Below are 12,859 nucleotides of genomic sequence, written 5' to 3'. Positions count from 1 at the left end.
AGCAGTAAAATTATCAAATTGTACTTAAAGGCCTGGTTGGGCCGGGATGGCCATGTTTTCACTAACAAGTTTATTTTATAATTTTTTTGATCAGGAAAATGAAAAGAGTTGCCATTTTCTATTTTATCTATTCATTTTGGAGAAATTAGGAAATAAGTGACCCCATGAATAACACCCCCTTATTAATGAGGAGAATGGCCACGCCCCCTACCATTCTATCCTTGTTCGGTCGGAGTCACTGGAGGAACGGATTACAAACTGTCCATTGGAAATCATTGTACTTTCATTGCTGATAGCGTCCAAAAACGGTGATCAATTGGCACCAAAATTACATCCCTACTAATGACCACTTCAACATATCAAAAGGATTAACCTCTCCGTGGCTGATTTATGTGAATGAAGAAATTTGGAAGTGAGCAGAGCTACATAGATGTCCGAAATATAAGCAGTCGGGGCTCGTGTGCGCATTCAAGCTCTTGTCCGCTTCAGCCTGTGTAAGTGGAAAAGTGACCGCCACTGTATTTTTGATTTTGTGGAGGTGATCATGATGAGATCACGTTTTATTTCAATAAATCCTAACTATTGTGCAGAACACGTTTATACTTTCACAGGTTGTAGTGGAGGCGGCACGGTGGTCGACTGGTTAGCACGTCCGCCTCACAGTTCAGAGGTCGTGGGTTTGATCCTGGCTCCGGCCTCCCTGTGTGGAGTTTGCATGTTCTCCCCGTGCCTGCGTGGGTTTTCTCCGGGTACTCCGGTTTCCTCCCACATTCCAAAAACATGCATGGTAAGTTGATTGGACTCTCTAAATTGCCCCTAGGTGTGACTGTGAGTGCAGATGTTTGTCTCTGTGTGCCCTGCGATTGGCTGGCAACCAATTCAGGGTGTCCCCCGCCTACTGCCCGAAGACAGCTCGGATAGGCTCCAGCGCGCCCCGCAACCCTTGTGAGGATAAGCGGTGTCGATAATGGATGGATGGATGGAAGGTTGAAGTGGACAAGAGTAGTAATGTGCATTTGCATTTTGGTGGCGATCGCTCGCCGTTTTAGACAACAGAACTGACAAAGTGAGCAATATTATCACGCTTGCCTCCCTCCCATGACGTAGACCGCTGAGACTGAAAAAATAACAAGCCCAGCCCCCAAAAAAGGGGCGGGGCAATTTGTCGTAAATCTAATCACCAGAGCTGGGCAGTCCGTCCCTGGGCTGGACCGGTCGGACCCTCCGGCCCGACCCTCCGGCCCGGCCGGATACCCATTTTTGGGGCGGTGGGCGGTGACAAATTTTTAAAAATGGCTGGACTAAACATGGCTGGAAGTTGGACTAAACATGGCCAGAAGTTGATTTTAGTCTGGCCCGCTAATCGGCCCTCATGCATGCGACGTGCTCGCGAGGCGGCCAAAACTCATCTCAGCCTACTCGGTGAAAGGCTTCTTTTTAGGCTTCTTTCTACTCCCGGGTCTGCGCGAGCGACAACTGCTGTTATAGGGATTGTGGTATTGCCCCCCGTCCCCTCTTGTAACGGTATGCCCCAGTTGCAGGTAAGAGGCGCGGGTTACGTGACGTGACGATAAGGAAATACAAACACGCTTGAGTGCACGTTGCTGTCTCACATGTTGCGATGACATACAGTTTCCCACACGGCGACGGATGCACCACTGACCACTGACCAGCTCGTTGCTGCTGCTGCAAAGTAAACATTACTAAACAAGCTACTCACCCACGTTCCCCCTTAACCGCCACCTTCAAGATCGTTTTCGCAATAAAATTAAATGCATCGTCTAGTCATCTCGGTCCCTTTATGGTTGTAGCAGGCACGATATCCATTGTTGTCGCTGTCTTTTTGAAGCGACGCCCCTCCACTTGTTTCAAAACAATTTGTGTCACGAGTATATTCATATGCTAGAACATCAAGGTGGAGCTCATGCACTTTTTCTGGCGTTCCCTACTTCCGGAAATACGCCATAGCAAACCCGCATTGTATAGTGGTTTGCTGGTACACTTTTATTTTGAAGGCCGTGAAGGAGGGGACGTGTGCAAAATAAATAACTTGACTGTGACTTCTGGCTGTCTGTTGGACCCAAATAATTATACAATACGACAAATTCGACGTAGTAAGCACGCAGTTGGGTAAGTACTACCGGCGCATTTGAAGCGTATCCACAGCGGGTTCGAATAGTAAATTAGCCAGCTAATGATCTTTAGAAAGCCTCTGCCATTAGCGTCTCTCCCGCAGCGACGTCAATCACGGACGCTTTTTTTTTTTGGGTCGGGGGGCGGAATGGGGCGGGGGCCGACAATGTTTATGAATATGGCCTGAGGGTTGCGGCCTGAAGGGTACCCAGGTCAAGGGTGGAGGGTCCCCAAAAAAGTGCCCAGCTCTGCTAATCACAAAAAAAGCACTTAAATCACTACAGAGTATTTTGGGCGGAGCATTTTAGTACTGATGTCATTTTTACATGCAAACCTTTTATATTAAGTGCCAATGTTAAGCTCATCCAAGTGTTTTTTTTTTTTACAACAATATATTCTATGCAGCCCCACTGGTTTAAACACGTTATTCGGAAAAATATTCCATTTGTGAAATATGAGTTAAGCAGCAAAATCTACCCGTTTTTAATCATGTCAGGGGGAAACCATTTTGCCATTTGCTTGCTGTCGGCTGAAAATGACATCACTGCTGCTCAGGCACAGTTCACAACCAATCACGGCTCATTTTGCGAACGTCACATGACTGAACTCAGAAAACAGGTGAGCCATGATTGATCGTGGATAAAAATAGGTGGATTTTGCTGTTTATTTTATATTTCATAAATGCAATATCAATCAGAATGCCATATCTAGACAAATGGGGGCACATAGAACATATTTTTGTAAAGAGAATATTTGACTTGATCCTTTAATTAGTGCAAGAATTATTTTAGACGAATAATTCCATGTCAATGTATGCTAGTGGAGTATAGTGACAGATGTATTAAATGCTCTTCCACTAGACGGCAACGGTATCAAATTAATTGATGTATAAAGTTTTTGACATTTTTGTTTGATGTTTTTTCCTAATGTAAAATATATGCTTTGGCTTAATAAAGGTTGGGAAACATTGCTTTTTAACACATTAGGATGTACAAAACATGACATTCTTAAAGAGGTTTGCTAGTTTTTAAATATATATATATTTTAAATAATATAAGTTTTTTTCAGTACAGATGGCCTTCAGACATGCCTAGCATTTGCATTCACGTGCGTTGATTTCTAGCAGCTGTGACATGTGAAATCACCACATATGACCATGCAACAAAAAAATTATGACTCATACCTGTACAACCTACGGACCATAACCTGTTTGACTCTGAATTTAAATCAAAGATAACCACTTCAATCTTGCCATAATAATTATCCATCCATCCATTATCCATACTGCTTATCCTCACAAGGGTCGCGGGCGTGCTGGAGCCTATCACAGTTGTCATCGGGCAGTAGGCGGGGTACACCCTGAACTGGTTGCCTGCCAATCGCAGGCCATGATAATTAATCAGCATATATTGAGGTTTCCATAAAAGAAATATCGTTAGACTAGGTAACTTTTCAATTTTTTTCAAAGCTGTCCATCTATTATTGTGTCCTCTAGGGCTGCAGCCTAACCCATCTGACGCAGAATGCCGTGAACCCTCGTTCAGATCACGACAATTGCAGAGCTGACACAAACACTCCCACAGACAATTTAGAGCCTCTAACCTATCTGAAAAAAATGCTTTTTTTTACTAGGGGAAAACCTTAAGTCAACCCACTTAAAGGGAAGTCAACCAAAACATATTTTTTTCAAGAATATGTTCTATGTAAGCCCACAGTTTGAAACAAAGCATTATGATAGATATTGCGTTTGTGGAGTAAGAGTTAATCCACCCGTTTTTAGACATCTCTGGGGGCGGCCATTTTGTCACTTCTGTCGAATGAAAATGACATCACAACTGATCAGGACTCTGGTAACAACCAATCACGGCTGACCTGTTTTCTGAACCTGAGCTGTGATTGGTCGTTACTTGAGCCCTCAGCAGTTGTGATGTTATTTTCACTCGTGACAAGTGACAAAATGGCTGCCTCCAGAGTTGGCTAAAATGGGCCTTCTGTGAACATTTTTTTTTTTTTTTTAAAGGGGTTTGGGTAGATTTCTCCTTTAAGCTCAGGAATAGGACTCAAATTTTGAACTTTCTTGCTCGGGGGGGGGGGGGGGCAGTGCTAACCGCTGTGCCACTGTACTGCCTCTTTTTAACGTGAAACTACTTTGTATGTCCTGTGATATTAGCTGCCAGTTTGACAACACTTCATCTTTACTCCATAGCAACTGACCCGAAACAAGGATGGGCTCCAAAGTATGTCAAATCGGTCGTAGAAGTGCACATGGTTAGGCTAACACATTGTTATAAACAGAGTATCATTGGCATTTTGTGGTTTAGCCAGTGTATAGAAACACCAGAGGCCACTTTGTTTTGTCTATATCCGTCATAATGTCCTCACTGTAAGTTTCATGACATCTGTAGTGTGCTAAGTGGTTAGGAATTTGTTGGGCTGGCATTTTCCTCTTATGTTGCTATTCCTGGCTCTTCATAATTCAAACAACATGCTTCTGAAACCGTCTGCAAGAGACTGCAAGAATCAGTGAAACACTTCTCTGACACATACATAAACATGGAGGACACAGATTGATCTGCTAGCCAACATTTCAGGGAAACTATTATTGAATCCAGACGGGCATTTTGTAATGTTCAGCCATGGAGCCGTTGTTTTCACTGTTGGACCAACTCATGGTAATGGTCACCAGGAAACTCTGATGGATACTCGCCATCTTTTGCCACTGTCTTAACTTTAGCTTGAAGGAAAGGTAGTACTGCAGGGAACTTGAAGCTTAGCTAAGCACAGTGTTTATGCAACTGGTATCATGAAAAGTCCAGCTGCAGAATAACAGATTTTTCTTCTTTTGTTATGCAGGTGTGGCAGTGCTCCCCTGGATCACATTTCACTAAACCGTCTGTCTAATATGAGGAAAAGATACAGGTAAAAGGTCTTAACTAAACAAGTTTGTCATTCACTACCATCCTTGTGATCAGCTTTCCATTAAAATGTTCTCTTGCTTCCACACATTAGGATACAGATGTAGAAATGCCGATAAATAAATGAACAGAATATCTCTCCAGCCCTGCATGATATTCAAATACGCAACACTGTACAGATGTTGCTATTTTAAAGTTGTAATCCAGTTCTTATGATGTCAACTTGAGTGATAAATTAATGCAGGATCCTGACCTCCATTAATCTATCCATTTTCCAAACTGCTTCTCTTCACTAGGTCTTTTGAATAAATATTTATTGGACGTTTAGTTGAAACTTTTGCCATTTAGATAGGTATATTTTTTAATATTCTATATAATTCTGTACATTCTAACTGCAACTGACATTTTAGTGGTGAAACTCTTTGTTCTAAAAATCTAATACAACCATGCTATTAGGCTGCAAACTAAAATCGTTGGCTCCATAGCAGAATTGCCCAAGTCATATTTCAGAGTTTTTGGAAAACAAGAAACAACACAATTTTTAGAACACAATTGGTATTTTTTATTGATATTGGAACAAGTAAGTGAAAGGAAAAAGGCCCATTAAAAATACAAATATAGGTTCTATAAATAAATACACCCTCGCTGTGCAAAGGAGAGATTCCGCCGTTCCTTCTTGCATGCTGCTGTCAGACTCTTTAACAAGAACATTGTGTAGTCTCTACAAACTGGCGGACATTAGTGCAATTGTGCAGTCCTGCACCTGAGCTCATATCGTGCAATACCCAATATTCCCCACTACTGTCTTTTTATCCAATGCTGTTCCTTACATTTCACTACAGCATTGCAGCACTGTCACTTACTTAGAGTATTTTTCCTCTGTACTATGTACAGGCCAAAATGAGTGTTCCTCATACTTTTTATGTAGATGTATGTTGGTGTGTATATACATGTGTATATACACATGTTACTGCTTATATTTACATAGGTTTGATCCCGAAAGTTTGCCGTCAATGTTATACATTAATGGCTACATTATGCCGCCGTCCCTGTGTGACCTATATCTTTGCTGCTGTAACAATGAAAATTTCCCCACTGTGGGATCAATAAAGGCATTCTTATCTTATCTTATCTTAAATTGTGGGGTTTTTTTGGTTTGCAAAAATATTGAAACACAATTTAGGCAATTATGCTATGTGGCAGACGAAAAAAACCCACATAAACAGTTATTTCAGAAATGTTAAAATGTCATAGCTCCAGTCAAGTACTTAACGTGCTGCGGTGTGTTTGTTTTTGACTGACAGGAATGGCCTCGGACCATCAAAAGAGGGGGAGGCTCAGTACTCTGTGGTTCATTGCACCGGCTATATCAAAGCTTGGCCCCCTGCAGGTAAACAAATTCTTGTGTATACACCCTCCTCGACAGGCCTCTGTGTCCCCTCTTTCCCCATGCTTCACCCCACTGCATGGGTGAAACCCAGAGAGAAACTGTGACCCTGCCCAATCGAAAGCAGCTGTGGGTTTTGCACTGCTTATTGATCAGAACTTGGATTAAAGCAGAAATCCACAATAACCTGTACAGTTTCCATATCTGAGATGTGTGGGTGTGGCGAAGGCTTTTTAATATAGTTTAAGTATTTCTTGCTAGTAGGTAATTCTCTAACAATACAGTGCAAACACGTAATATCTTTGTTTGCAAGCTTACTTTTGCAGTTTTCTTCCCCATTTGTTATCATGGGTGTTTGCTGTAACAAAAGTAATGTTTTGAAGCGTTTCAGGAACTCCTAGTGTATCCCATCTCATACTTGGGTGGTTGGTGTTCACCTAGCAATAACAGAGTGAGCAAAAAGTAGACAGCCTGCAGTAAACCCTATTGACCTTAGAATGCAAGTTAAAAGACATTAAGAATGAATACTTGATCGGATATCCCTTTCCACAATTTTAATTGAAGAGACATTTGGGTGGGATGAACATTGGCACTTATATGATAGGTCTGTATTAAAAAATGTTGTCAGCGCTGAAATTCCCCCCCACCCCCGTAAAAAAACTCAGAAGTGATTTAAGAGTATTTTTGGACAGACTGGCCGGCGACTTTGCACCGCCCACAAATTGGGTGGAGTCTGCTTGACCGACACATCAGCCTGACAACGTCATTGGAGAGAGGGCGAAAGCGGCTCATGATTGCTTCCTGCCTTGCTTTGTTCACGGCCGGTTGTTTTGGAACGAATTTTGAACATTTAATGCAGCAAATATGCCCAAACATGCATTGTGGCTGGGTGTAGTAACACATCGAAAGAAGGGGTCGCCCTACATAAATTCCAGAAGGATGAAAAAGTGAGGAAACTGTGGACCTAAAAAACAAAATACTGACACGGTACGGACTTGGCAAGACAAATGTGATTTGCACTGCACAGTTAGATAAGTCTGATTTTGAAGATGCTGTGGTCGGAATTTGGAGTTACCAAATCCAAAAGGCTCAATTGTTGCCAAGCCGTCTCGCTTGATGTTGGTTGCCAGCGTCCGGGATGGGAGCAGGATTACCTTCCCCCTCTTCAACTTTAGGTTTGAAGCAGGATAAAATAGAAAATGACAACTTGTTTCATTTTCCTGATCAAAAAATATATAAACTGAAATTGTTAGTGAAAAACATGGCCATCCTGACCCAAGTGTCCATTTGAAGGGGAAGTCATCCCAAACATATTTTTTCAAGAATATGTTCTATACAAGCCCACAAACACTCCCACAGACAATTTAGAGCCAATATCCTATCTGAAAAAAAATGCTTTTTTTTTACTAGGGGAAAACCTTAAGTCAACCCACTTAAAGGGAAGTCAACCAAAACATATTTTTTTCAAGAATATGTTCTATGCAAGCCCACTATTTGAAACAAGGCCTTCTGATAAATATTGCGTTTGTGGACTAAGAGTAAATCCGCCCATTTTTAGCCATCTCTGGGGGTGGCCATTTTGTCGGTTCTGTCAACTGAAAATGACATCACAACTGCTCAAGGGCTGAGGTAACGACCAATCATGCACTCACACAGCCCCTGAGTGGCTAAAAAGGGGTGGATTTTGCTGCCTAAAACCTGTTGCAATTCCATCGGCCCACGGGTGGGTTTTTGCGTCGTGCCCGCGGGACATTCGCTATATACAGAACAACTTCAAAGCATTCCCCGGCATGTTATATATGGTTAGAAAACTGAGTTTCCGCAGATTGTTGTTGATTTCCTGATTGTTGATACCAAACAATACAAGATACAATCATATCTGTAGGCTCGGCGAGCATTTGAATTAAACAATCGCAAATTATTTCATAATCCATCAAAAATGATCATATTACGTTGACAAGGGTCCAGTAAAGGTATTCCAGTAATATAGTTAGTCCACAATAAGCCTGACATCCATAAAGCCACGTTATATTATTTGTACATATTCATCCATCGTAGATTGAGTTAGCTTCGACACAAGATTTCAAAACATAGGCTGGACCTTACTGTTTTAATTGATTGCTTACTTGATCCAATAAACCAGGAGTCTTCAATCCTGTTCCTCGAGGGCCGGTGTCCTGCCTGTTTTCCATCTTTCCCTGCTACAGATATTCACCAAAGGTCTGCAGAAGTTGGATAACGATCTTGATCATTTGAATCAGGTGTGTGTTGCAGCACGGACAAATGGAAAACATGCAGGGCACCGGCCCTCGAGGAACATGATTGAAGACCCCTGTGATAAACAAATGTTTCCCGTGTCAGGAGTTCAACAACAGCCAATGAACAAATTATGTGCGTAAATAGTACCACCCCTGCATATCGTCAGTTGTGTTTGCAGTCACAACCAAACATGCAAAGCTTGCTGGTGATTGACGCATTCAACGGCCAATGAAATTCTTTAAAAAAAAACATCGAAACTCTTTTGAACAAAAACAAACACTGTGCATAACTTGCGTAACACGCACTTTCAAAGCCGACAGCAGCGCACGTCATATCGTGTCACCTACTTTGATAATTATTTTTTTTAAATCTCATTGTAGGATATGATAGCGCCAAGTCTTACTTTTCATTAGAACTCATGATAATTTTTGTATGTTTAAGCATTCCAGAATAGCGGCCTTTTCCCCTACGTATGTGAACATGGTTGCAATTGGATCACCCAAATGACACACTTTTGGTTCGCCTGGACATCTCCATATTAAAACTTGTGTAAAATGCTCATTTTCTGTCGTATTATTATTATCAAATTTAAAATGGAATTGGAGGAGCCTTTGAGCTGTAATCCTGTTGCGTTATTTAGTCCACCATGCTACTACATAATTTTCCAGGCAGATTTTTGGAAAAAAAAAAATAGGCAGACATAAAATCCGCCTTCTTCTATGTATTCAAACTTCCATAATTCAGTGGCAGTAGCACTTAAAAAGATTCTGATAGTTGAGGAGACTCCAAATGGTTGAAGTACAGCTTCAAATTAACTTTGGGTGCACCTTTTTAGGCGTTCAGGTAAAAATGCCAGGTGGAATACCATATTCCACAAATGCAATATTAATCAGAATGCCGTGTTTCAACTAGTGAGCCTGCTGGGAACATATTCTTGAAAAAAAATGTTTTTGGGTTGATTTCACTTTAAGGAATTAATGCATTCTTGCTCCAGGTGGAAGGTGGTAGTGCACTTTCCATTCCTAGAGCCTGATTTATTAAGATCCCAAATAGCAGGCACTAAATTGCCCGTTCACACTAACAGATTGCGTAAATGGTTGGTGTGCATGCTGCATGTGATCCACTAAGATTGCAATCGTTTAACCCATTAAGGCCTAAAGCGCCTGGCTAAACACCTCTTTAAAACCTAAGATTCGGGGGTGATCACTCAATTTCATTATGTTGTAGTTTAGTGTGGTGTTGTGGGTCCATTTTGATGTTTCACTGGCCAGGCTTTTCGTTAGTGCACTTTTTCATTTACCCCTTCCAACTCTCACACCAATGTTAGACCCCTCCTCCTTGCCATCTTGAGGAGGGGTCGTAACACGTACTGAAATATATAAATACACCCACGTGTACTGTTACACCCCTAATAATGATAAACGAAAGAAAAATACCACTACCTATCGTAATAATACATTTCACTGTCCTGTGAAAAACACAATCTCCAATTTTGGAAACTTTTTAAATTTTCACTTTAATGCGATGTCTGTAACGTGGAAACATCCATCCATCCATTATCGATACCGCTTATCCTCACAAGGGTCGCGGGGCGTGCTGGAGCCTATCCCAGCTGTCTTCGGGCAGTAGGCGGGGGACACCCTGAATTGGTTGCCAGCCAATCGCAGGGTACACAAAGACAAACATCCACACTCACAATCACACCTAGGGGCAATTTAGAGAGTCCAGTCAACTTACCATGCATGTTTTTGGAATGTGGTAGGAAACCGGAGTACCCGGAGAAAACCCACGCAGGCACGGGGAGAACATGCAAACTCCACATAGGGAGGCCGGAGCCGGGATCGAACCCACGACCTCTGAACTGTGAGGCGGATGTGCTAACCAGTCTCCCACCGTGCCGCCCCGTGGAAACATCCCTCCATCCATTATCGATACCGCTTATCCTCACAAGGGTTGCGGGGCATGTTGGAGCCTATCCCAGCAGTCTTCGGGCAGTAGGCGGGGGACATCCCGAATTGGTTGCCAGCCAATCACAGGGCACACAGAGACAAACATCCGCACTCACAATCACACCTAGGGGCAATTTAGAGAGTCCAATCAACTTACCATGCATGTTTTTGGAATGTGGGAGGAAACCAGAGTACCCGGAGAAAACCCACACAGGCACGGGAGAACATGCAAACTCCACACAGGGAGGCCGGACCCGGGATCGAACCCACGACCTCTGAACTGTGAGGCGGATGTGCTAACCAGTCTCCCACCGTGCCGCCCCGTGGAAACATCCCTCCATCCATTATCGATACCGCTTATCCTCACAAGGGTTGCGGGGCATGTTGGAGCCTATCCCAGCAGTCTTCCGGCAGTAGGCGGGGGACATCCCGAATTGGTTGCCAGCCAATCACACGGGGAGAACATGCAAACTCCACACAGAGAGGTTCGGAGCCGGGATCGAACCCACGACCTCTGAACTGTGAGGCGGACGTGCTAACCAGTCGACCACCGTGCCGCCCCCGTGGAAACATGATTCATGTAAAAATAAGAAAATGAAAAAAAATGGAGATGTGTTTTTCACATCACAGCGACAATAAGAAATGTTCAATTTAATGAAAATTAACCAATGAAAATCAGACATTGCTTTTGAATTGTGGTTCAATGGAATTAAAAAAAAAAACTGAAATAGGCCAGGACAAAAATGGTGGTAGAAAAGTTTAGAAATAATTGGACCATAGGGATATGTTCAACCATGGTGTGTCTTATTAGAATCATAGGTGATTTCAAACTTGTAATCAGTCAGTTGGCCTATTTCAAATGTGATGAATAGTCATTGTGAGGTTTGTTGACATGATTTGTACTTTGTACCACACTTAACATTGGCCATAAGAAGAGAAGAAGAGAGTTGCCTCAGGAGATTAGAAAGAAAATTATACACAAGCACATTAAAGGAAAAAACACTATAAAACCATTTCCAAGCAGCTTATTGTTCCCATGACTACAGTTGCACATATTATTCCAAAATTTAAGATGCATAGGTTTTTAGCCACCCTCACTGAAAATTTTCTGCAGGTGCAAAATTAATAACACATTGAAAAGACGGATCATACAAATTGTCACAAAAAGAGTCCAGAACAACCTCCAAAGAAAATAAAGGTGAACTCCAAGGTCAAGATCTATCAGTGTTTGGATCGCAATGGCGTTGTTTGAGCCAAAGTGGATTTCATGGGAGACGAACAAGGAGGTCAACACTATTTAAAATAAGTCATAAAAAATATGAATCTGCATGCTGACTAGCTACAAAGTTTCTGGGACAATGTCAAAGGGAGATGGCAAAACCGGAACTTTTTGGCAAGGCACCTCAACTTTGTGTTCACAGATGCAAAAATGAAGCATACCAAGAAAGAACACTGGTCCTACTGCGAAATTAAGCACACCAAGAAAGAACACTGTCCCTACTGCGAAACATGGAGGAGGCTGTGTTATGTGTTGGGACTGCTTTGCTGAATCTGGTACAAGGTGTCTTGAATCTGTGCAGGGTAGGCCTGTAATGAAATCTCAAGACTATGGTAATCTCGGGAAAAATGTGCTGCCAGTGTCAGACAGCTTTGTCTCTGTCGCACATCATGGATCTTGAACAGGATAATAACTCAAAATGCAGATAAAAACACCCAAGGACGGCCTATAGCAAAACATTTGTTGATGAGAAAAATGAAGCAGTTTGCTGATGAAGAATGGGCCAAAACCCCTACTGAGAGGTGCATTGGCCTTATTTAAGTTATAAAATGTGTTTGATTGCAGTAATTACCTCAAAAGTTTATGCAACAAAATATTAAGTTAAGGGAACCATCATTTTTGTCCAAGCCTATTTCATGACTCCTTCCATGACGTGTTTTTTTGTTTTGTTTTTTATTTTTTTTTATTTTGTTGAACCAACGATCAAAAGCAATATCTGATTTTCATTGGTTATCTTTTTTAAAGGTATTTATTATTACTTTTCTTTTGTTCTAAATACTTTTCTTTCGGTGACAGAGTGGTACCAACAATTTTGTCCACATGTACGCCTGGTTGTGATTAAGGCATAAGAAAATGTTGAATGTTCAAATGTTCATTCACCTCACTTAGCTGAAGCCCTCAAGAAATACTGTCAAACTTGAAAATAGCTGTCTTTGTT

General features: G+C 41.9%; 1 protein-coding gene across 5 annotated transcripts in view; it reads left to right on the top strand.

Moving 5' to 3' along the window:
- The window catches only part of arnt2 (aryl-hydrocarbon receptor nuclear translocator 2), a 192,324-nt gene that overhangs the window by 83,716 nt on the left and 95,749 nt on the right, over positions 1 to 12,859 (top strand). For all 5 annotated transcript variants that reach the window (XM_086024748.1, XM_086024747.1, XM_086024751.1 and 2 more), the window contains 2 exons: positions 4,987 to 5,052; positions 6,353 to 6,438. In XM_086024748.1, coding sequence (XP_085880874.1) covers positions 4,987 to 5,052; positions 6,353 to 6,438 — 152 coding nt within the window. The remainder of the gene's footprint in view (positions 1 to 4,986; positions 5,053 to 6,352; positions 6,439 to 12,859) is intronic.

Source organism: Filicampus tigris, chromosome 3 (assembly GCF_054856515.1).
Source record: "Filicampus tigris isolate MCC_2025a chromosome 3, RoL_Ftig_1.0, whole genome shotgun sequence".
Classification (NCBI taxonomy): Eukaryota; Metazoa; Chordata; class Actinopteri; order Syngnathiformes; family Syngnathidae; genus Filicampus; species Filicampus tigris.
The sequence above is the reverse complement of the archived record's forward strand: the minus strand, read 5'-3'. Positions and strand labels throughout refer to the sequence as shown.